Genomic DNA, 25,248 nt, shown 5'->3' on the forward strand with positions numbered 1-25,248 from the left:
GAAGGAAGGAAGGAAGGAAGGAAGGAAGGAAGGAAGGAAGGAAGGAAAGAAGGAAGGAAGGAAGGAAGGAAGGAAGGAAGGAAGGAAAGAAGGAAGGAAGGAAGAGATGGAGGGAGGGAGGGAGGGAGGAAGGAAGCAAAGAAAGAAACCCACATTACAAATGCACTTTTTTTAGTGTCCCAAATAGTGGCTTTCAGAGTTGACTGGATATTTGAACTTGATATTTAAACAAAAAATTAACTGCAGTTTTCTATCTTTTTTATAATCATTTCTTTTATATGTCTTGACTTATTAATTCTATCTCAGGAAGGTGATCATCAACCACCAGAAAAGATCTGGACTTTTTCTTCTCCTTCTACATCTCAGATTCCCAGGTTACACAGATTATGTGCTATTGTTAAATTAATTTATTTTCATAGAATGAGGGCATCCCAAGCCCTCCTGTTGGAAGGCCTGACTAATCTGATTTGATGTAGACAAGAGGTGGGTAAAAGTCTTTCTTCTGAAGACAGGACTGAGTAAGACTTAATCACAATGTCCACGAATGTCCTCGACAGAGCAGCTTCACTAAGCGTTTTGGAATGAGGCTAAATCTGCCCTTCACTTCTCTGTTTCCTTCTCTGCCCTTTTATGGCACTCTCTACTGTTTCTTAGGTTGCCAGTGCCTTAGATCCGCCCCCCAATCTTCCCCATATCCACACGGAGAATATCGACAACGGCATACCCATTGTTAGCCACCTGGGATATTTGCATTTAAAATATAAAAGCCAAAGCCTTAAACCTATTAAAACCCAACATAGAATGCTTACAGTCAGCTCAAAGGTGTGCATGTTGAGGACAGCAAACTCTACCCATTATTCTCTAAACCTAGACCATGACTTCGGTCACCTCCTACCTTCTCAGGCTATGAGTAAAGCAAATCGAAGTTCTCAGGTGTGAGAAGCAATATACTTTAATCAAGTTGCCTTATAGTGTTGGCAATTATTACCTAGTGCCAATATATATATCATTTCTAATTCAGTTTCACAAATATTTGTTTAAAGCCAGTGACATAATTCAACATATATGAATTCTGTGTATAAAATTTCAATAGAACATTTCCAGGTATACATGACACTATAAAATGACACTGAGTTCTCTGGAGATGGTGGTGTCTCAGTAATCATTGGCTGGTGATAATGGTTTTACTCACAGGGAAACAGGACAGGTGTGAATACGGAAGCCCAGGGCTTGCGGTGGACTTGTCTGTTACGGAAGGAAGTGGGGGTCTAGAAATTGAACTTAGCAATCAGTGGAGTTTTACTTGGCCCAACAAGGCAAAAATTCTCCAAGGGATTTGGAAAACTCCAGGCACAACTTAAGAAACGTTTATCACTGGAAATTGAATATGATGCTCTGTGCTGCCCAGCAGATAGGTAGAACGAGACAAGGAAGATGAATGTCACCTAAGAAGTCAAATAGTACAGGCTTTGGGTCTGATTACAGTAGGGATCCAGCATCCTTCTGAAACATGGCTGTTTCCGTGAGCTATGCCCTCATTCCAACACTTTCATCATTCTACATACTCTCCCAGGTTGAAATCTACCACATACCAGTCTCAGCTAGAGTCTAGGTATTTATGCCTCTCCAATGGACATATTCTCCTTCCCAACTTCCACCTCTCTCCTGAGCTTCACATGCATTTTTCCAAAGATCACCTGAACGTTTCTACTTGGGTATAATATAGGAATCTCAAACTCAGTAGGTCCAAAATCAGGCTCATGGTTTTTCTTCTAATCTTGTCCTTCCCCCTTTATTTCCTGTTATTTGCTGGTTGATATCCATATCAACTCATGGTAAAAAATTAGGAATCATCCCTAATTCTCCTGTGCCATCCATATCCAATTAACAGGAACATTCTTATTCTTAGTCTTATGGTCATTCTATTCCACCTCTTTAATACTTTAAAAATGTGTACTCTCTTCTCCAACTTTACTATCTCTGCCCTAATTCAGACCCTTATCTGTTGCCTGGACTGCTCTAAACTTTTCCTAACTGATCTGTTTCTAGTCATGCCTTTCTCAAATAAACCCTCCTAAAAATTACCAGAGGGACCTGCCCAGAATAGAAAGTGAAATACATCACTCGCCTTCCTAAGATCCATCCGTGGCTATCCATTTAATGCTGATTTCTCATCAGCCACACTAGACCCAAGAAGACAGTGAGGAAAACAGTGAGGGAACATTATTAGCATCCTAGAATTTTATACATGGAAAAATGATCTGCCAAAAGTAAGGAAAAATAGACTTTTGCAGACATGCAATGACTAAGAGGGTTTACCACTCACAGATCCAAACTCTAAATGAATTACTAAAGATTTATTTCAACAAGAAGAAAAATGGAACCAGACTGAAGACATGTTACATTAAAATATTATAAAGCACAGATACTGTCAAATGTGTCAGTAAATTAATTTTATATTGAAAGTTAAAAAAAAAACAAAAACCCTAGATTCTCTGTTTAACAAAAAAGTGAAACCGAAGGCACAGGCAACAATAACATAAAAGTACACAGAGGTGTTTAAGGAGTAGCTAAAGCACGCTAAGAGTCCTTGCCACACTCAGAATAGAAACAAAGTACTGAATAAAGTTAGAGTTTTAAAGATAATTTATACTTAAATATGTAGATAAGAAAATTAAGGATAATAGCTAAAATAACAATAAAATTTATAGATTAAAAACAGTACAGGAGGGACTTTCCAGGTGGCGCAGTGGTTAAGAATCTGCCTGCCAATACAGGGGACATGGGTTCGAGCCCTGGTCTGGGAAGATCCCACATGCCGTGGAGCAACTAAGCCTGTACACCACAACTACTGAGCCTGCTTTCTAGACTGTGAGCCACAACTACTGAGCCCGTGTGCCACAACTACTGCAGCCCACGCACCTAGAGCCCATGTTCTGCAATAAGAGAAGCCACCACAATGAGAAGCCCATACACTGCAACGACGAGTAACCCCCGCTTGCCGCAACTAGAGAACGCCCGTGTGCAGCAACGAAGACCCAATGCAGCCGAAAAATAAATAAATGAATAAAAAAAAAGTATAGGAAAAATAATTATTTTGAGTTAAAGAGAAATTCAAAAAAGAAAGTATTCTTTAAAGGCAAAGAAATAGGATGGTAAACATAAAATGCAAAATAAAATGTTATCAAGTACAAATAGAACAGTAATAAGAATAATTACCAAAAAGCCTAAACTTACCTATTAAAAGACACATACCTACTTGTCTCGAGTACAAAAATAAAATTCAGATTTATACTGCTAAAACAGATATATCCAAAAGGGCACCACAGGTGAATTTTAAATTTTTAAAATAAAGTGTAAAAATATAATATATGCTGTGAAAATATTTATCAAAAAATCAGATGGTAGAATTAATATCAGAAGAACTAGATTGTAAATCCAAAAGCATTAATAGACATACAGAGAGACTACATCTATATAAAAGAAATGAGAACATCATAAAAACTGTAACAATCATAAACTTGAATGCACTTAAAACAGATTTAAAATACATAAAGCAATATCTGGCAGAATTACAGGGAGAAATGGACAGATCCAGTCATAACTGGAGATTTCACACATCAGATAAATAAAAACTGAAGATAAATGTGTTAAGCTTTCAAATCAAGAAGATTTTAAAAGTAACCCCGAAGAAAATCTGAAGAAAATGAGTAAACAAATAATAAGGCTAAGAATATAAACGTAGAGTAAACAAAAAATCAATCAAGAGTCTTAATGGAGGCAAATGAGCAATTGTATATTTTAAAAAATGAATAAAAACATATGTCTTAATATTAGGAATGAAAAGAAGAATATAACTATAGATTTAGTGTTATTTTAAAATTATGATAGTATTCTTATATATTTTCTTATAGACATGTAAAATATCTCTCGAATAATACATGAAAAGCACTGATTCCTCCAAGGAGAACAACTGTTTGCTGGGAGGGCAGCAAGGGGAGACAGATTTTATTTCGAACAATTTGAATGTATTGCCTATCCAACAAAACTGTAACAGAAGGGAATGCATTTTAAAAGGTAATACAATAATATGACAATGCTAATCCCATCAGTTTTAGACTAAGTTAATCCAATTAGAATTAAATTAATAATAAAGTGATTGAATAATCATTAAAAATCAAAAATTGTATCAGAAATCATGACTTTCCTACCATTCACCACACCTAAAAAAAAAAAAGGCACCAGAACTCCTACAGATCAATAAGAAAAATAAGTAAATAACCCAAAGAAAAAGTGGACCAAATATAGGAACAGGTAATTGTCACAGAAGATAAAATCCAAATGGTCAACAGAAATATATGAAAACCTTTCTTGTATTCAAGGAAATTCTAATGAAAACACAGAAATATCATTTCATTCCAACTGAATTGACAAAAACTGACAATAACAAGGATTGATAAGATGTGAGTCAAAGAGACTCTGCTACACAGCTATTGGGTTAGAAATTGATACAGCTGGATGGCAGTGTGTCACTATGCTGTAAACTTTGGATGTGTGTGCCCTGACTCAGTGATTCCTTTCCCTGTAGATACACTGTAGTGAAAGTCACACCTGTGAGCACAGGAGGACATGTCCAAGAATAATCACTATAGCCTCGTTTGCAATAGAGTGAAACTGATAACAACATAAACAATAAGAATTAACAAATTTTGTTACAATCATGTAGAGAAATTCTATACAGAAATAAAATCAATGAACCAGAAATACATATATGTGTTTGTGTGTGTTTGTATGTGTATGTAAATCAAAGATAATATTGAGAAAAAATAAAGTTCCAAAAGTAGACATAAGGTATGATATATTTATATAAACTTTATAAACATAGAAAATACATTCTATATTGTTTATAATTACATACATACCTAGGAAAGGGAATTATTCCCTTTGGGTAAAGGGAATCATTCTTTACAAAAAATAATAATCTCTGGGGCTTCCCTGGTGGCGCAATGGTTGAGAGTCTGCCTGCCAATGCAGGGGACACAGGTTCGTGCCCCGGTCCGGGAAGATCCCACATGCCGCGGAGCGGCTGGGCCCGTGAGCCATGGCCGCTGGGCCTGCGCGTCCGGAGCCTGTGCTCCGCAACGGGAGAGGCCGCAGCGGTGAGAGGCCCACGTACCGCAAGGGAAAAAAAAAAAAAAAAACTAATCCTTAAGTGAAAATAAAAGGTTTTTAAAAAATAATAATCTCTAATGTATCTCTTCTGTAAACTGAAACTTTTGTACGTTGAATATTTCAATGTTATTTGCTTATTTAGTGCTTGATTAAACCAGTCTTTGAAAACAAAGTCTTATAAAATAAATTATATTATTTGAGAACTTTATTCTGAAAACAATTATCTTTCATTGAGCAGGCAAGAAAGAATTTTAGAGCAACAAGTAATGTGTTTCAAGGAATTTTCTATTTTACTATGTAATTTATAATTACCCAATATGAAAACTAGTATGCTTGTCTATGATTACATTCTCTTTAAATGGCAAGGTATAGAAAGAAACACACTAATACTACTTCTTTTCCAGTTTTATATAATATAACAAAACTTGAAATATTAGTAATAGAATGCTGATAATGAGAACTAACCTTGAGATGAGAGTGATGAGGATTTAGCTTCATCACCCCTTGAGGCACAAATGTTTTTCTCTGTTTCTTTCTCTGAAAGGCCAGCTGTGTTATCGACACCTGATTCTGCTTTCTCTGCTTCAGCCATTAAACAAACTGGAAATTCAGGGGGAAGCTGAATACACCTTTCATGGTTTTCTTGATCATCCAAATGTAGAGGAAGTTTAATTACCTATTAAAAGATAGATCTGTTATTGAAACTGTTGAAAATATTACACACACAGCTAATTATTTCTCTAGAACAAGGATATAATTTGCAAAATCCAAAAGGTCAACGATGAATTCAATTTTTCTAAAACTTCTATTTGTTTTTGTTTGGTTTCATTACAAAAAAATGCATTTTTTGTATTAACAGGTTTACATACAATGTCATTGCTCTATATATTTATTAGTTTCTTTGTTTTATCTTATCATTTCTTTATATTTTTCTTCCAAATAACACTGTGTGTCTAATATTCATGCTGGAATAAAATTAGCAAATATTTATTTACTAGCAAGTATTTACTATCTTCAAGAAACAATATTTTAAGTTCAAAAATAAATGATCAGATGGTAGAATCTAGTGGTGAATATAAGGGTGCTCAATATGCAATTTTTTCAACTTTTCTCTATGCCTAAAATGTTAATAATAAAATGCTTGGTAGAAATAATCAATGACACAGGAAATGAAGTATTCAGGAGAGTGAGGGATTGATAGAAAAGGTTTTCTAGGAAAAAGTTAAAGGCTACCTTCCTTGCATAATTTTCCGTCTTACATTCTTTCACACCCACTCTGGGGGTTGAATCAGAACAACTTCCAGTCTCCTCCTTAAAGCTCAGGGTTATTAGCCTGAGTTCTACCCCTAGTAACACATGAGGTCATGGCTGAGGCACACACCCTGGCTCTGCCAGCCCCTCTGACTGTGGCAGTTTCCTTCCTCCAACAGACACGGGAGGGAAATGATCAGGACTTTACTTGTTTCCTCTAATCTCTAAGTCTGCATTGCAAAACCACTTTTCTGTTCCAATATCTACTTTATCTACTTTATCTACTTTATCTTTCTCTTCTCTTCCCAACCTCAAGTTATTCTTCTCCTAAAAGGACTACTCAAAATTAACTTGTTCAGAAATGATTGCATTTGAGAAAACTCACATCAGAAAAATCCACGTATTTCACAATTGCACAAGGAGGAAAATAGGGTTTCAAGACAAAAATTTTTATTTTCATCCTTGTGAAAGAGAAGCATCTACATTCGTACTTATTCTTCCTTACAATCAGAAAATCATACATCTTGAATAATAGTACTATTCTCATTAGTAGGACTCACTACCCCTCCCCAACTCCTTATGGAATGTACACAGGGAGAAAACTTCTGTTATTGTCTATCAAATAAGAAAGCTAGTGTACAATTATGTCCATTTATAATGGATAAAAGTCAGACAGACTGAAAAAAAAATCAAACATACAGGTAACGAAGAAAATAAATCACAGCCTTTTATGATACAAGCACCCCAGAAAAATAACATAAACAGGTAGAACAAATTTGGTAGAATAATTTGACTAAAATTTTTTGGAATGCTTTATATTTCACGTATGCTGTCGTTTTCTTTTTTGGATCCTCCAAGGTGGTGGCCTAAAATGAATTTACACAACAGCATTTCTGCTAAAAGACTTGGTTAGAAAATAGAATGCCAAACCTATACCAATAAATGATGTGTGACCAAGTGGTTTTTTTTTTTAAATTTTTTATGTAAACTAGGCAGCTTACATTGAAGCCATGTGTATGGCAAAGAGAGCTTTCTGATGGCCACTTTCATCCTGTGGAAATGTGGGTCATTGGGTATCTGTTGTTGGTCTCATCAAATAAATGTCAAGCATGCAGAAGGCAGAGACCACATCTATCTCTTCACATCCCTGGAACAAGCAGTGCTCAACACACAACAGAAGCTCAATAAGAACTTTCAATAAAGAAATATATCCCCCGTCCCATGTCGGTGAGAGCAGTCTGCTCCAGTAGCAACAGATTGTAAACTGAGAAATCAGGGGACTTGGATGGCTGTCCGGACTTATTTATAACATAGACGTCTGGATTAAATTATCCTTAAGATTTCTAACTCTAGAATTTTACCCCTTGTTTGTAGACATAAATTTAATCTGCATTATGAGAAATCAGTATTAAGATGTAATTACTTTTATAGGTTTTGATACTGGAATGTTCAATATCATGAAAGGAAGCTAAAGGCTAAAAAGCAGCAGCTTTGGAAATTTTTTTAATTCTTTTTCCCATTCACAAAATCATATTGCAAACCTGAAAGTAGAGATTGCACAGCCAGTGGTCCAGGTCCAAGCAAATCAAATCTTCAATTTTCCTGAAGTTGTCGAGTTTCTGGTCATAATGTCCTCGGAGAAGTGGACACTTGAATTTTCCCTCCACTACATCCAAATTGCTATCATACAAAGGGAAAGTTGTCCAGCCCACAACTTGGTGGAGACGAGCATATTTCCCACGAAGGAGAATGAGTTCAAACAAGAAAGCGGCACCAGGTTTCACATCCTTCTTAGACGGGAGTACCTAGGACAGACATTAGGACAGGGGAAGATCACGATGCTTGTATTTAGAAACACATCACAGTCAGTGATGCCCACAGATAATTTAGAGTTTAAGAGTTGGTTTGTACTTTTACTGTTTGCTCTTAAAAACTCACCATTGGGTGCACTCACGTAAATAAATGTTCCAGCGCAAGGTAATTGAGCAAACATACCACCGTGAAAATATGACCCCAAAAAACAAGATAAATTTGACCCTGCCAGTTCAAGATTCTGCCCTTTATGAGCTTTAGGACTCAAACTTGTAATATGTTAACTAAAGTGGTATACTGTATTGTTGCTTGAGCTGGTACTTCTTTGTATAACTATTTCTATCTTTTGTTTTATTGCTTTACTTGCTGTCATTCATCTTTGTAGCATTCAGGTAACCAGCACAAGTGCTTTGAACAGAAGAAATGCTTTTCTTAAAAAAAAAAAAAAAATGGTTGGACAAACTATCACACTCCAGAGAAGCTAATCCTGGGCATAATGATAGTCTGAATTAACTATTACAAGGTCTACCTCTTCAAAGAAATATAGTGTCCCATTTAATTTTGTGACTACTCTGTATATTTCAGTTGACACTATAATGCACATCACTGTATAAGCAATTTGTCAGTGCTAAGTAAATAGTGTTAGGCATAAAGATGAATAGAATGATCAGATTGACCAAGCCATTGTTCACATCCCCAGACTAGAGATGGAGGCTATTCTCCAGCCTTTAAAAAAATTTTTAGGCAAGTGCAAGACATGAATAATCTTTTTTTAAAATAGAGTATAGCCTTCATTTTTTTTAATTCTGTGTGAATAATTATAAATGGACAAAGATAGGGACCTGCCTAAGATTATTTTATAACAATACATTTAACCAAAATTATGTAGGCATATTTTATATGATTTATATAAATACTCCAAGACTTAGTTTATGTTTAAAATGAAGCAGAAGCATCTGTTGAAAAATGCCATAACCCTGTGGCAGCCGCTACTAAACCATTAACAGGATCAGGTTTCATTTAAACCAGATTTACCATTTTCTACAACAGCCCATGGGAGAGCTAAAAACATTATGCACAAATTACAGACAAAAGAGATTCTTAATCAAGCCATACTTTTCATTTGGTTAGATGGCTGTGAGTAACCCTCGTGATAAGAGAATAAAAGCTAAATGAGAAGGAGGAGGAAAAATGGGGTCAGAAACCTGTTTCTGACCATCGTTTAAAAATAAAGCTGAACTGCTGCTATTACAGTCATTTCATCAATTTTTGTCTCTGCATTTAGAAGTGAAAACTAATGTCCCTCTTATACTAACCTGATCTTACTCAGTGATATGTTCAAAATATTAATAGATTAAGTAAGAAGTTGACCAGTACTGACCCAATTCTATCATTAAGTTTCCTGTGGTCTTAGGCAAGTCACTTCTCTTTTTGTATCTAAGTTTCCATGCATTCAAATTTCCTCATCCATGAAATAAAGAATATAAGCATCTTCCTCACAGAGTTGATGCAATTATCAATTTGGATAACAAATATTAAAATGTTCATTAAAATGTACGTAAATATTATTATTATTAATCTTATGACTTTACCCCAACTATTTCTATGCCTTAGCTTATAGTTTATTTTAATAAAGAAGAAAAGAACACTTTAAGGTTGAAGATCATCTTTAAATACGTAAAACACTAGTACCATTTTGTGCATGAGAAACAGTTCAAGGCTACCAAACATAACCCAGTAACACCAGGCAGCATTGTGTCACCTGGAACAATGTAAATTAGAAGCCAGTCTTTAGGCACAAAAGGATCTTCATGAACTTCAGCCTATTTCACAAGATAGAGGTGTCACATGCAATTACCCTGACAGCCCCCCCAAAAAATAAGTATTTGAACAAGATAAAACCTAGTCACTGATATTGATTGAAAAGGAGGGTAAGAGCCATATGTTATCAAACTGAGGAATTTATCTGACAACACTTGTCTTATTTATTCTTTTAGTGCCTTTCCCTTGCTGTATGTTGTAGGAGAGATCTTTTGCCCTGTAATGTGTAGGTTGGGACTCATTTTTTTCCTCTCTGGCAAGAAAGGATCACTAAGTTTCATTGTACCTCCCAGAGGAAGCTTTCCGCAAACCTCAGTATTTCCATAGCTCTCCTATGATGTGATGTTTCCATAGTTTTCTGTAGCTTTGTAATTGAATGCTATATAATAAAGGAAATAAATGGATCAGTCTCCTCCCAACTACCAATGCTATCTCATCATCAAAGTCCTGGTAACTGGAGGTCATAATTTCTTCGGAGTAGCTTTATTTTCTGAGTGCCATGAAGGGCATTCTTTTTTGAAGGAAGAGACATTAGAGAGCTGAACTTCATTGCATAACATAAGGGTAATGCGTTTGATCTTCCATATCAAAGAAGGTGAATGTGAAAGGAGAGTGGAGAACAAGCAGAAAAGAAACAAACAAGAATTTTGAAGGCTGAGGTCTGTACGGAGGATTGGAAGAGAAAGCAAAATTCCTTCCACTTGGACAGCAAATACTTTTAAATTGAAGCAACTCAGAAAGGATTAAGGAAGTCTTACAAAATGATGAAAATGCGTATTGACGAAGTATTTTTCAATTGTCTGGATTTTCTGAAATATTTGGAAAGATTATTGTTTTCATACTCAGAAAAAAAGTTGACAAAGTAATTTCAAAAACAGAAGGCTTTCAAAGTTCTGCTTCTCCTTATGATGGAGATGGTCATAAATAACCATAATTCTTACAGTAACAAGGAAAAAACTACAGGTAAATTACAAAATTACGTATATTTTAAACACCTTGGGAAGCTGAGGACATGAAGCTTAGGGGAAACTAAATCTCAGAGAGCATAACCCCTTCATATATGAGTTAAGACTAGAGGTAGCTTTTTTTTTTTTATCTTTATTGGAGTATAATTGCTTTACCATGGTGTGTTAGTTTCTGCTTTATAACAAAGTGAATCAGTTATACATACACATATATTCCCATATCTCTTCCCTCTTGCATCTCCCTCCCTCTCACCCTCCCTATCCCACCCCTCCAGGCAGTCACAGAGCACCGAGCTGATCTCCCTGTGCTATGCGGCTACTTCCCACTAGCTATCTACCTTACGTTTGGTAGTGTATATATGTCCATGCCTCTCTCTCGCTTTGTCACAGCTTACCCTTCCCCCCCCATATCCTCAAGTCCATTCTCTAGTAGGTCTCTGTCTTTATTCCTGTCTTACCCCTAGGTTCTTCATGACATTTTTTTTCTTAAATTCCATATATATGTGTTAGCATATGGTACTTGTCTTTCTCTTTCTGGCTTACTTCCCTCTGTATGACAGACTCTAGGTCTATCCACCTCATTACAAATAGCTCAATTTCATTTCTTTTTATGGCTGAGTAATATTCCATTGTATATATGTGCCACATCTTCTTTATCCATTCATCTGATGATGGACACTTAGATTGTTTCCATCTCCAGGCTATTGTAAATAGAGCTGCAATGAACATTGGGGTACATGACTCTTTTTGAATTATGGTTTTCTCAGGGTATATGCCCAGCAGTGGGATTGCTGGGTCGTATGGTAGCTCTATTTTTAGTTTTTTAAGGAACCTCCATACTGTTCTCCATAGTGGCTGTACCAATTCACATTCCCACCAGCAGTGCAAGAGGGTTCCCTTTTCTCCACACCCTCTCCAATATTTATTGTTTCTAAATTTTTTGATGATGGTCATTCTGACTGGTGTGAGATGATATCTCATTGTACTTTTGATTTGCATTTCTCTAATGATTAATGATGTTGAGCATTCTTTCATGTGTTTGTTGGCAGTCTGCATATCTTCTTTGGAGAAATGTCTATTTAGGTCTTCTGCCCATTTTTGGATTGGGTTGTTTGTTTTTTTGTTACTGAGCTGCATGGGCTGCTTGTAAATTTTGGAGATTACTCCCTTGTCAGTTGCTTCATTTGCAAATATTTTCTCCCATTCTGAGGGCTGTCTTTTGACCTTGTTTATGGTTTCCTTTGCTGTGCAAAAGCTTCGAAGTTTCACTAGGTCCCATTTGTTTATTTTTGTTTTTATTTCCATTTCTTTAGGAGGTGGGTCAAAAAGGATCTTGCTGTGATTTAGGTCATAGACTGTTCTGCCTATGTTTTCCTCTAAGAGTTTGATAGTTGCTGGCCTTACATTTAGGTCTTTAATCCATTTTGAGCTTACTTTTGTGTATGGTGTTAGGGAGTGATCTAATCTCATACTTTTGTATGTACCTGTCCAGTTTTCCCAGAACCACTTATTGAAGAAGCTGTCCTTTCTCCACTGTACATCCCTGCCTCCTTTGTCAAAGATAAGGTGACCATATGTGCATGGGTTTATCTCTGGGCTTTCTATCCTGTTCCATTGATCTATCTTTCTGTTTTTGTGCCAGTATCACACTGTCTTGATTACTGTAGCTTTGTAGTATAGTCTGAAGTCAGGGAGCCTGATTCCTCCAGCTCCGTTTTTCATTCTAAAGACTGCTTTGGCTATTCGGGGTCTTTTGTGTTTCCATACAAATTGCGAAATTTTTTGTTCTAGTTCTGTGAAAAATGCCAGTGGTAGTTTGATAGGGATTGCATTGAATCTGTAGATTGCTTTGGGTAGTAGAGTCATTTTCACAATGTTGATTCTGTCAATCCAAGAACATGGTATATCTCTCCATCTATTTGTATCATCTTTAATTTCTTTCATCAGTGTCTTATAATTTTCTGCATACAGGTCTTTTGTCTCCTTAGGTAGGTTTATTCCTAGGTATTTTATGCTTTTTGTTGCAATGGTAAATGGGAGTGTTTTCTTGATTTCATTTTCAGATTTTTCATCATTAGTGTATAGGAATGCCAGAGATTTCTGTGCATTAATTTTGTATCCTGCTACTTTACCAAATTCATTGATTAGCTCCAGTAGTTTTCTGGTAGCATCTTTAGGATTCTCTATGTATAGTATCATGTCATCTGCAAACAGTGACAGCTTTACTTCTTCTTTTCCAATTTGGATTCCTTTTATTTCTTTTTCTTCTCTGATTGCTGTGGCTAAAACTTCCAAAACTATGTTGAATAAGAGTGGCGAGAGTGGGCAACCTTGTCTTCTTCCTGATCTTAGTGGAAATGCTTTCAGTTTTTCACCATTGAGGACAATGTTGGCTGTGGGTTTGTCATATACGGCCTTTATTATGTTGAGGAAAGTTCCCTCTATGCCTACTTTCTGGAGGGTTTTTATCATAAATGGGTGTTGAATTTTGTCGAAAGCTTTCTCTGCATCTATTGAGATGATCATATGGTTTTTCTCCTTCAATTTGTTAATATGGTGTATCACGTTGATTGATTTGCATATATTGAAGAATCCTTGCATTCCTGGAATAAACCCGACTTGATTATGGTGTATGATCCGTTTAATGTGCTTTTGGGTTCTGTTTGCTAGTATTTTGTTGAGGACTTTTGCATCTATGTTCATCAGTGATATTGGCCTGTAGTTTTCTTTCTTTGCGACATCCTTGTCTGGTTTTCGTATCAGGGTGATGGTGGCCTCATAGGATGAGTTTGGGAGTGTTCCTCCCTCTGCTATATTTTGGAAGAGTTTGAGAAGGATAGGTGATAGCTCTTCTCTAAATGTTTGATAAAATTTGCCTGTGAAGCCATCTGGTCCTGGGCTTTTGTTTGTTGGAAGATTTTTAATCACAGTTTCAATTTCAGTGCTTGTGATTGGTCTGTTCATATTTTCTATTTCTTCCTGATTCAGTCTTGGCAGGTTGTGCATTTCTAAGAATTTGTCCATTTCTTCCAGGTTGTCCATTTTATTAGCATAGAGTTGCTTGTAGTAATCTCTCATGATCTTTTGTATTTCTGCAGGGTCAGTTGTTACTTCTCCTTTTTCATTTCTAATTCTATTGATTTGAGTCTTCTCCCTTTTTTTCTTGATGAGTCTGGCTAATGGTTTATCAATTTTGTTTATCTTCTCAAAGAACCAGCTTTTAGTTTTATTGATCTTTGCTATCGTTTCCTTCATTTCTTTTTCATTATTTCTGATCTGATTTTTATGATTTCTTTCCTTCTGCTAACTTTGGGGCTTTTTTGTTCTTCTTTCTCTAATTGCTTTAGGTGCAAGGTTAGGTTGTTTATTCGAGATGTTTCCTGTTTCATAAGGTAGAATTGTATTTCTATAAACATCCCTCTTAGAACTGCTTTTCCTGCATCCCATAGATTTGGGGTCATCGTGTCTCCATTGTCATTTGTTTCCAGGTATTTTTTTATTTCCTCTTTGATTTCATCAGTGATCACTTCGTTATTAAGTAGTGTATTGTTTCGCTTCCATGTGTTTGTATTTTTTACAGATTTTTTTCCTGTAATTGATATCTAGTCTCATAGTGTTGTGATCAGAAAAGATACTTGATACAATTTCAATTTTCTTAAATTTACCAAGCCTTGATTTGTGAACCAAGATATGATCTATCCTGGAGAATGTTCCATGAGCACTTGAGAAAAATGTGTATTCTGTTGTTTTTGGATGGAATGTCCTATAAATATCAATTAAGTCCATCTTGTTTAATGCATCATTTAAAGCTTGTGTTTCCTTATTTATTTTCATTTTGGATGATCTGTCCATTGGTTTAAGTGGGGTATTAAAGTCCCCTACTATGAATGTGTTACTGTCGATTTCCCCTTTTATGGCTGTTAGTATTTGCCTTATGTATTGAGGTGCTCCTATGCTGGGTGCATAAATATTAACAATTGTTACATCTTCTTCTTGGATTGATCCCTTGACCATTATGCAGTGTCCTTCTTTGTCTCTTCTAATAGTCTTTATTTTAAAGTCTATTTTGTCTGATATGAAAATTGCTACTCCAGCTTTCTTTTGGTTTCCATTTGCATGAAATATCTTTTTCCATCCCCTTACTTTCAGTCTGTATGTGTCTCTAGGTCTGAAGTGGGTCTCTTGTAGACAGCAAATATATGGGTCTTGTTTTTGTATCCATTCAGCCAATCTGTGTCTTTTGGTGGGAGCATTTAGTCCATTTACATTTAAGGTAATTATCAATATGTATGTTCCTATTCCCATTTTCTTAATTGTTTTGGGTTCATTATTGTAGGTCTTTTCCTTCTCTTGTGTTTCTTGCCTAGAGAAGTTCCTTTAGCAGTTGTTGTAGAGCTGGTTTGGTGGTGCTGATCTCTCTCAGCTTTTGCTTGTCTGTAAAGATTTTAATTTCTCCATCAAATCTGAATGAGATCCTTGCTAGGTAGAGTAATCTTGGTGGCAGGTTTTCCTCCTTCATCACTTTAAATATGTCTTGCCAGTCCCTTCTGGCTTGCACAGTTTCTGCTGAAAGATCAGCTGTTAACCTTATGGGGATTCCCTTGTGTGTTATTTGTTGTTTTTCCCTTGCTGCTTTTAATATGTTTTCTTTGTATTTAATTTTTGACAGTTTGAATAATATGTGTCTTGGCGTATTTCTCCTTGGATTTATCCTGTATGGGACTCTCTGTGCTTCCTGGACTTGATTAACTATTTCCTTTTCCATATGAGGTAAGTTTTCAACTATAATCTCTTCAAATATTTTTCCAGTCCCTTTCTTTCCCTCTTCTTCTTCTGGAAGCCCTATAATTTGAATGTTGGTGCGTTTAATGTTGTCCCAGAGGTCTCTGAGACTGTCCTCAGTTCTTTTCATTCTTTTTTCTTTATTCTGCTCTGCAGTAGTTATTTCCACTATTTTATCTTCCAGGTCACTTATCCATTCTTCTGCCTCAGTTATTCTGCTATTGATCCCATCTAGAGTATTTTTAATTTCATTTATTGTGTTGTTCATCGTTGTTTGTTTCATCTTTAGTTCTTCTAGGTCCTTGTCAAATGTTTCTTGCATTTTGTCTATTCTATTTCCAAGATTTTGGATCATCTTTACTATCATTATTCTGAATTCTTTTTCACGTAGACTGCCTATTTCCTCTTCATTTGTTAGGTCTGGTGGGTATTTATCTTGTTCCTTCATCTACTGTGTGTTTTTCTGTCTTTTCATTTTGCTTATCTTATTGTGTTTGGGGTGTCTTTTTGCAGGCTGCAGGTTCGTAGTTCCCATTGTTTTTGGTGTCTGTCCCCAGTGGCTAGGGTTGGTTCAGTGGGTTGTGTAGGCTTCCTGGTGGAGGGGACTAGTGCCTGTGTTCTGGTGGATGAAGCTGGATCTTGTCTTTCTGGTGGACGGGTCCATGTGGTGTGTTTTGGGGTGTCTGTGGACTTATTATGATTTTAGGCAGCCTCTCTGCTAATGGGTGGGGTTGTGTTCCTGTCTTGCTAGTTGTTTGGCATAGGATGTCCAGCACTGTAGCTTGCTGGTCGTTGAGTGAAGCTGGGTGCTGGTGTTGAGATGGAGATCTCTGGGAGATTTTCGCTGTTTGATATTATGAGGAGCTGGGAGGTCTCTTGTGGACCAGTGTCCTGAAGTTGGCTCTCCCACCTCAGAGACACAGCACTGACTCCTGGCTGCAGCAACAAGAGCCTTTCGTCCACACGGCTAAAAAGAGGAAAAGGGGAAAAAATCATAAATCTTGTTCTCAAAGTCCACCTCCTCATTTTGGGATGATTCGTTGTCTATTCATGTATTCCACAGATGCAGGTACATCAAGTTGATTGTGGAACTTTAATCCGCTGCTTCTGAGGCTGCTGGGAGAGATTTCCCCTTCTCCTCTTTGTTCTCACAGCTCCCGGTGTTCAGCTTTGGATCTAGCCACGCCTCTGCATGTAGGTCACCGGAGGGCGTCTGTTCTTTGCTCAGACAGGACGGGGTTAAAGGAGCCGCTGATTCGGGGGTCTGGCTCACTCAGGCCGGGGGGAGGGAGTGGCACGGCGTGCGGGGCGGGCCTGCGGCGGCAGAGGCCAGCATGACATTGCACCAGCCTGAGGCGCGCCGTGCGTTCTCCTGGGGGAGTTGTCCCTGGATCCTGGGACCCTGGCAGTGGCGGGCTGCACAGGTTCTCCGAAGTGGGGTGTGGAGAGTGACCTGTGCTCGCACACAGGCTTCTTGGTGGCAGCAGCAGCAGCCTTAGCGTCTCCTGCCCGTCTCTGGGGTGCGCGCTTTTAGCCGCAGCTCACGCCCGTCTCTGGAGCTCCTTTAAGCAGCACTCTGAATCCCCTCTCCTCGCGCACCAGGAAACAGAGGGAAGAAAAAGTCTCTTGACTCTTCAGCAGCTCTAGACTTTTCCCCGGACTCCCTCCCGGCCAGCCGTGGTGCACTAACCCCCTTCAGGCTGTGTTCACGCCGCCAGTCCTCTCCCTGTGCTCCGACTCCGACTGAAGCCCGAGCCTCAGCTCGCAGCCCCGCCCGCCCCGGCGGGTGAGCAGACAAGCCTCTCGGGCTGGTGAGTGCCGGTCGGCCCCGATCCTCTGTGCAGGAATCTCTCCGCTTTGCCCTCCGCACCCCTGTTGCTACGCTCTCCTCCGCGGCTCCGAAGCTTCCCCCCGCCTCCGCCACCCGCAGTCTCCACCTGAGAAGGGGCTTCCTAGCGTGTGGACACCTTTCCTCCTTCACAGCTCCCCCCACTGGTGCAGGTCCCGTCCCTATCCTTTTGTCTCTGTTTTTTCTTTTTTCTTTTGCCCTACCCAGGTACGTGGGGAGTTTCTTGCCTTTTGGGAGGTCTGAGGTCTTCTGCCAGCGTTCAGTAGGTGTTCTGTAGGAGTTGTTCCACGTGTAGATGTATTTCTGGTGTATCTGTGGGGAGGAAGGTGATCTCCGCGTCTTACTCTTCCGCCATCTTCCCGGAAGCCTCTAGAGGTAGCTTTACTCTCAGGGAACGGGTGAAGGAGTAAATCTGTCATTGGGTGAGAGACTTTGTAGGTAAAAGGAGAAACTGCCTAAAATTTTAACAGTCTTGGACTAATGTGGAAGGTCGAATACACAAGCCCCAGACACCGAATGAGTCCTTACTATTTACAAATTCTCAATTTTAGGACTCTTATTCACCAGCATGTGAGCAATTGGGTTCAGGCTGAAAGTCAAAAAGAGACCTTCCATGGCACAGAAATCTCAAGGCAGGGCTAGGGAGCAGAGTGGTTATGTGTTGCTTGGATACCAAGCCCAGCTGGAAGGAGGGATCTTTCACACCTGAAAACTTTTAAAACCAGTGGTGAATTAAAACTAATCAAAGCCACAACCTAACCCCAACTTAGCTTAACTCTAATCAGAAAGATCACTCTAGCTGCCTGACAGAGGCTGCTTTTTTTGTGCAGGGTAAATATTTTCTACTTCAGTCTTTACAATTCATTTATACACAATATCTGGCATACAATACACAACTATGAGACATCCATAGAAGAAGGGAAATGTGATGCACAGATAAAAGAGAACAGTCAATGGAAACTGACCCACGGATGACTCAGATGTTAGACTTAACAAACAAATACTTTAAACAATCATTATAATTAGGATAAAGAAACAAGGAGAAAGATGGAAATAACCGGGGGAGGGAAGAAAATTTCAAGAGTGAACTTTAAAAATGTTTAGGGTACTTGAAATGAAAAATTCATTGAATGGGCTTAACAGTAGAAATGGACATGGCAGAAAAGGATAGATGACCTCTAGCAGAGGCTAGTAGGAAAGTCCCAACTGAAGCACAAAGGGAAAAATAATGAAAAAAGGGGGGAAAAAAACCCCCAGCTGATCAGAGCATGTAAGATGTGTGGGACAGTAATAAACAATCTAAACACATGTAATTGGAGTCCTAAAAGGAAAAGAGAAAGACAATGGTGCAGAAAAACATGTGAAGAGATAGCGGCTGAGAATTTTCCAAAACTGATGAAAGACATCAACCCATGAAACCAGGGAATTCAGAAAAATCCCAAAAAGAAAAAGGAAAAAGGAAACCTGGGCATATCATAGTCAAACCAATAAAATCAAAGATAAAACCTTAAAAATAAAGGGTTACCTATGATATTTAACAGAAAAGTTCATTATTGAATGTCAAAGGGTCATACTTTCCTTATCATGAAATCCAGAATTAATATAAAAATATTATCTATCATATGGAAAATTCTACTTCCTTTTTTTGTCCAGCTTTTTTGCCCTGCAACTCTGATCATAAAAAGTTACTTTTATCTCTGGCAGTGAACAAAATGTTACCAGAAACTTTGGTTCAGTATAAGCTCTACTTTTTGCTCCTTGGTAGGCTGTTTCTTGCCTGACATCATATTGTCACTTTATATTTATCATAAAACTTATAATTCTTCAGCATTGCATTAAAGACCCTAATGCTACCTCACTACAATCTAACTTTCTAGTTTTATTTTCTGTTAAACATATAAATATATGTTAAAATATGTAATACATAAACATGCAAATTAAATATGGTCAAATTTATTGACAATATATCTGTCTGCCTCTCTCTCTCTCTCTCTCTCTCTCTCTGTCTCTCACACACACACACACACACAGAGTCTACTATTTTCTCATGACAGCCTCTTCATCAGGACATACCTCTTCCTCCCCCAAGTTTTGCTCATTATAACCAAAGAATCTCGTGTCTTCAGTCTGGACAATATCTTTTAGGGCATAATTTCTAATCTCCAGGCTTTCAAACAGAAGTACAGGCAGAGATACTGGTGAGGCCCAGACATGAATTTGGAGACTTAAATGTTTTCATAACAATTACTAAGATATTCTAAGCTTTTTGAAGTTCTTAAAACTTAAAATAATAACAGTATTAACAAAAGACTCAGTGACCTCAGAAAAGGGCATTTTAAAAATTTTGTTGAGGAGTACAGACTATCTAATTAAAATACTGATTGTACATAGGCCACATAATTTAAGAAGCACTGTTATATTCAGTCCCTTGCTCAGTTAGAAATCTTTTCTGTACTACAGGGGATAGTTCAGTCTCTATCTGAACCCTACACTGATAGGAATGTTTGCCAATTCATAAGGTAAACCAATTCCTTGTGAACAGCTATTTATTAGAAAGCTGCACTCCCTCCTCAGCAGTTATGGTGTCATAAGTGCTGTTCATCAAATATTTCCAGCTCTTCACCTTCTAAGCGTATAGTAGGATTGCATGTCCAAGCCCCGTTGTGGTTGGCTGGGTCCTTTGACTAGTTCTGGACAAGGACCTCTGAGTGGACAGAATATGTGTCACTTCTAGGCCAGGGCACTTATTATTGGTTCTAGATTCTCCAGAGTTTTCTTTCATTTTTCTCCTTTGCTACATTGACCAGTGACCAGTCTTTGACTTAGAATGAGAATGGGTAAAGCAGAGCCCCTAGCTGTCCTGAAGTAGACATATAGCTTGGGTGAAAAATAAGCTTCTGTTGAATTAAGCCACTGAAATACTGGGGGGTTTTGTTACCATAAAATAACCAAGATAATATTGACTGACTGCTCCTGCTTTGTATTGGCTCACATCCAGTCTTAGCTGTTCTATAAACATGATTATTATACCACAATAGCTTCAGAGCCATATTCTAAGTCATTGGATATAAAGTCGAAAACCTAGCGGTTCTTTGCCAGCATCATGATAAAACCAACTGTAGAGGAAAACGCAAATACTCACGTAATCTGCACTACAGTGGATAAACAGAATACCCAACAATGCTTCAGTTGTTTGTGGTAAGACTACAGTGACGCTGCTTGGATATTCTTTGGTTGGAATTCCTATAAATGTATCTTAAATGCTTTTGACTTTATATATAGTTTACCTCAGTCCTAATTGTTCAATCCTGCCGTGTTTAATTGCTTCTCTGATTTAAAAGGGAAGCTGTATGTCCTCATGGGTTAAAAGCATGGGCTTTGGCATCAGACAAATGTTAAGATCAAATCCCAATGTAACACTCCAGTAAGTAACCTATCATTTTGGGACGGATCTTTGTTTCACCATTTATGAAGTGCTGGTGGTGGAGGTGGAAGGGGTGGGAAAGGAAAGACAGTGGTGATGAAGGGAAGGTGGCAATTTGGGAGAATGGGAAATGAACAAAATGGTGTCTTCTGGGACTAATATTCTGTAGGGAATAAGCATAGTTAAGGAATTAAATAAATATACTTAATTTGCATTAGAAAATAGCAAAGTGTTCTTTCTGAAGCAAACAACTCTGGACAGATGACTGGGAATTGAAGCCACAGCACAGTGTAATCTAGGTTATCCAGTGAGAGTTTAATAATACCATTATTTTCCTTTCCATTCCCTTAGCCAAGATAAATAAACAGACATATTAGCTCTAATTCCCAGTCTTTCTGCTGCGGGATGAAAGAAAGTAATTATTCTTGGAAACTTATCTTGGTCTAGGGATCAAGGACAGAGGGTGGTAACAGCTATAACTATCATAGCTTCTGAATAGAAGACGAGAGAAAACCTTACACCTACGCCATTGGAAAACCAGTGTTCTCATGTGCAAATGTAACAGTTCCAGTTCCCTGTTTTAGAAATTAATTTTTTGAGTTCCTTAAACCTAACAGTAGAGCATCAACCATTAACATGTATCAAAAGCTTACTAAATGCAAGGTACTTTTTAAATCACTTTATCCTTATGAACACAATCACCACAGTAATCCTATGAAGTTGATTCTATTATAGCTCCATTTGACCAATGACACAACTGAGGCAAAGAGAGCTGGCCCAAGGTCACACAGAAAATAGGTGTAGAGGGTAGAGCTGGGATTTGATTCCTGGCCATGTGCTCCAGAGCCATTCATGCCATGCTTCCGAAATGTTGGAGGTGAACATCAGACAGCCTACCTTGGATTCCTGATGAAGAAGCTTAAGACCATCCCTCTACACCCTATTTCCTGCTTCTCCTTACACAGGCTGAGGAGCTGGGCTCCTTCCCACGTTTCTCTGTATTCAGCCTGTTCTCTCCTTTAATTGCTCCCACTGAGTTCAGGCATCAAAAGTAGACACAGAACTTACCAAGAGAAAACGTCTCCAACAAAACTCCATCATTAGCATCCCGAAAAACTCCATCATCCAGCATCCTTAAAGAATGAATCTCTCTGACTATATACACATATATATGCATAAAACCGAATCACATTGCTGTACACCTAAAACTAACACAACATTGTAAGTCAACTATACTTTAATAAAAAGTAAAATAAATTTTTAAAAAATGAATCTTTCTGAGGGCTAGATTCATCAGATAGCTTACAAATTAGTAAATCTGAATAAAAATCTTCCTAAAATGAGGGCACAAGTCTATGATCTCTCAAACTTAGTCCCTGAATTGAATTTTGTGATTTCTCAACAAAGAATTTAATTATTTAAGAAACCTCTACAATCATACGATGATGTCCTCAAGGACGTCATCTAGCAGTCACCCAAATTTGATTTGTGTAAGAATTTTACCCAAAGGAGTTTATTAAAAATGCAGATTTCTAGGCCCATTCTCATCCTTTAGTCAGTAAGTCTGGGGTGAAGCTCAGGAATTTGAATTTCTACAGGCATGTCAAGGTAATGGTGATTCACGTGGCCCTTCAGACCACACTTTGAGAATCATCGTCCAGTATGGATGCCAAGACAAGACAGGTTTGTGTGTCCTTGATCACATGTCTAATTGACTTCATAGCTTAGGGCAGCCACATTTCTGTCTAAAATCAAACTGATTCATACCTGAATAATTACTGGCTAAAAAATATGGCCTTTCCACCATTTTCCATCCAACATGACTGAAATCAAGAGGAAATATATGGCATGGCATCTCATTACATCGCAATTCCATTACCTGACCTCAACCTCAATGTGTCATAACTCATCTCTTCACATGCTACTCAAATGTTCAACTAAGAATATTTCACTCTAGGGAAATGGCAAAATCTAATTGAATATTTTAATTTAGAAAATTCAGTTCTGGGATTTCTCCCCCTACCCCCCCCCCCTTTTTTTTCTTTTTTTGAAGTGAAAACAAAAGTTGAATTTTCAGTTTTTCCTTGTTAGGCAAAAGATAGATTTTTCCCTTCTTTGTCCCTGAGAGTTGAAGACACTGGGGAAAAATTGGGCACAGCCCATTACTTTTACAAACCCCAGTGACTGAGCCTCAATGCACAAAAAGATGGCATTTCTGAACATCTGCAGCATGATTAGATCAAAGACCAACAAATTAACCACAAATGGTTTTACAAGGAACAGGCAAATACATCATTTGGAAAGGATAAAACTTTTGGCAATAATTGCTAATCAACACTTTCCCTTTGGGAAACCCACATTGTACCAAAGATATCTGGCAATGTATTAACGCCTGTGCAGCGTTTTACATTTTACAAAGCTCTTATATGCACAATATAACATTTGATCTGCGTGTCAATGTAGTTAATATTAGCCCATTTTACAGGTGATTGAAAACAAGCTTTTAAAAAGTAATGATTTGTTCATGTTTTCCCAGCTACTAAATTATCGATTTGACTATGTCAAAAGCCATATCCAACTTCAGGACTTCCCTCTGTTCATTCATTCATTCAGTCAGTCATTCATTCACACACCTTTATTAAATGTCCATTTGTACTTAAGCACCATTTTTGGCACTAAGGATAAAAAAAAATTAAATCAGCTCTTCTTCTTGAGCTACAATCTGGTAGTGGAGGGGATAAGCAATAAACAAATAAGACAATATCAATAGTGATAAATGCTCTAATTTATCACTAGTGATATCGAAACAATAAAAATAAATTAGAGACGTACTAGAAAATGACCAGAGGAGGAGCTATTCTGTTAAGAAAATGTTGTCTCGGGAAGGGACACTTAACCTGGGACCAGCAGTGTCAAGGTTTGAGGAGGAACCCCACTAGGCAGGAAGCCACAACTAACGCAGCCTTGTAATAAGAATGAGCTTGGTCTGTTCAAAGAACAGAAAGTGAGTCTCAAATGAAATACAAAAGCAGAAAAGTCACATGAAATAAATTAGAAAGGGGGATAGAGGCCCGATCACGTAGGGCTTGGAGGCTCAGGTAAGGAATTTGGATTTTATTCTAAATGTAATGGAGAGCTACTAGGAGAGCTTAAGCAGAGGCTTGACATGCTCTGATTGGCAGTTTACTAGATTGACCTTTATTGGTCCTTGAGTTTAGTGATTTTTTGTTTGTTTGAACCCGAATTCTTTTCCTGCCACCACTATAAGCTTTGAGAGCCCCGTCAGTTCAAAGTCATTGAGTACTGCTTGGTACACCTATGAGGCAGATGGATAGGAAAAGATAGCCAGCCCTGTTCTTTGCAATTACCAGGCCATGTGACCTTGGAGAAATTCTTTACCCTAGTCAGCCCTTTGCGACTTCACTCGACGTTCATGGGAGAATTAGTGCCTTAAAAGTCATTGTAAAGCATTTTGTATAGATGTTGAAATATTAAAACCTATTCCCTCTGAATGTGAGTGAGTTCAAATATAGAAGCAAGTTCCTCCTCTTTAGAGAATTCAAAATGATTTGATTGTTGAATTGCATGCAAAGTGAACAAGAACGACTATTTTGTAACTAGGGCATTCTTAACCCTGAATAAATCAGATGTGAACAGATGTAGAGAACAGACACAAAGGACAAAGTTGGATTTACGGCATTTTGAAAGCAGTTCCAATAAAATAAAGAATGTTAATCTGCATAAAACACCAAAAGTTTTAAAAAGTTAAAACATTTTTCAACTATAAAGTAGAAATCAGTTGTCTATTTGAAGTCTGAAATGTGAGTCTTTTGAATTTTTAGATCTATTCATTCATTTAAAAATATTTATTAAGACAGCCACAGTTCTAGGTGCCAGAGATTCAGCAGTGAACAAAATAGACCCCAGTTCTTGCGCTCAAGCAGCTTACATTTTAGTGTTGGCAAATATGTTTGAGGGACCACCTGTCAATATTATGTAATACGGCAGCCTCATTCCCAAATGAGACTGGTAAAAATGACTTGATTATTGAATTGAATGCAGAGTGAACGACAACTACTAATTTGTAACTAGGGCACTCAACTCTGAGTAAATCAGATGTGAACAGATGTAGAAAACCGACACAAAGGACAGAAGAAGAGACAGAAAGAGCG

General features: G+C 37.8%; 1 protein-coding gene across 1 annotated transcript in view; it reads right to left on the reverse strand.

The window, feature by feature from the left end:
• The window catches only part of LOC113631603 (uncharacterized), a 147,262-nt gene that overhangs the window by 104,211 nt on the left and 17,803 nt on the right, over positions 1-25,248 (reverse strand). Inside the window, exons 3-4 of the mRNA XM_027128175.1 lie at positions 7,965-8,228; positions 5,638-5,848 (exon numbers count right to left, since the gene is read on the reverse strand). Coding sequence (XP_026983976.1) covers positions 5,638-5,848; positions 7,965-8,228 — 475 coding nt within the window. The remainder of the gene's footprint in view (positions 1-5,637; positions 5,849-7,964; positions 8,229-25,248) is intronic.

This window comes from Aethalodelphis obliquidens, unplaced genomic scaffold, assembly GCF_003676395.1.
Source record: "Aethalodelphis obliquidens isolate GAN/ISIS:26980383/991018 unplaced genomic scaffold, ASM367639v1 scaffold34, whole genome shotgun sequence".
NCBI lineage: Eukaryota > Metazoa > Chordata > Mammalia > Artiodactyla > Delphinidae > Aethalodelphis > Aethalodelphis obliquidens.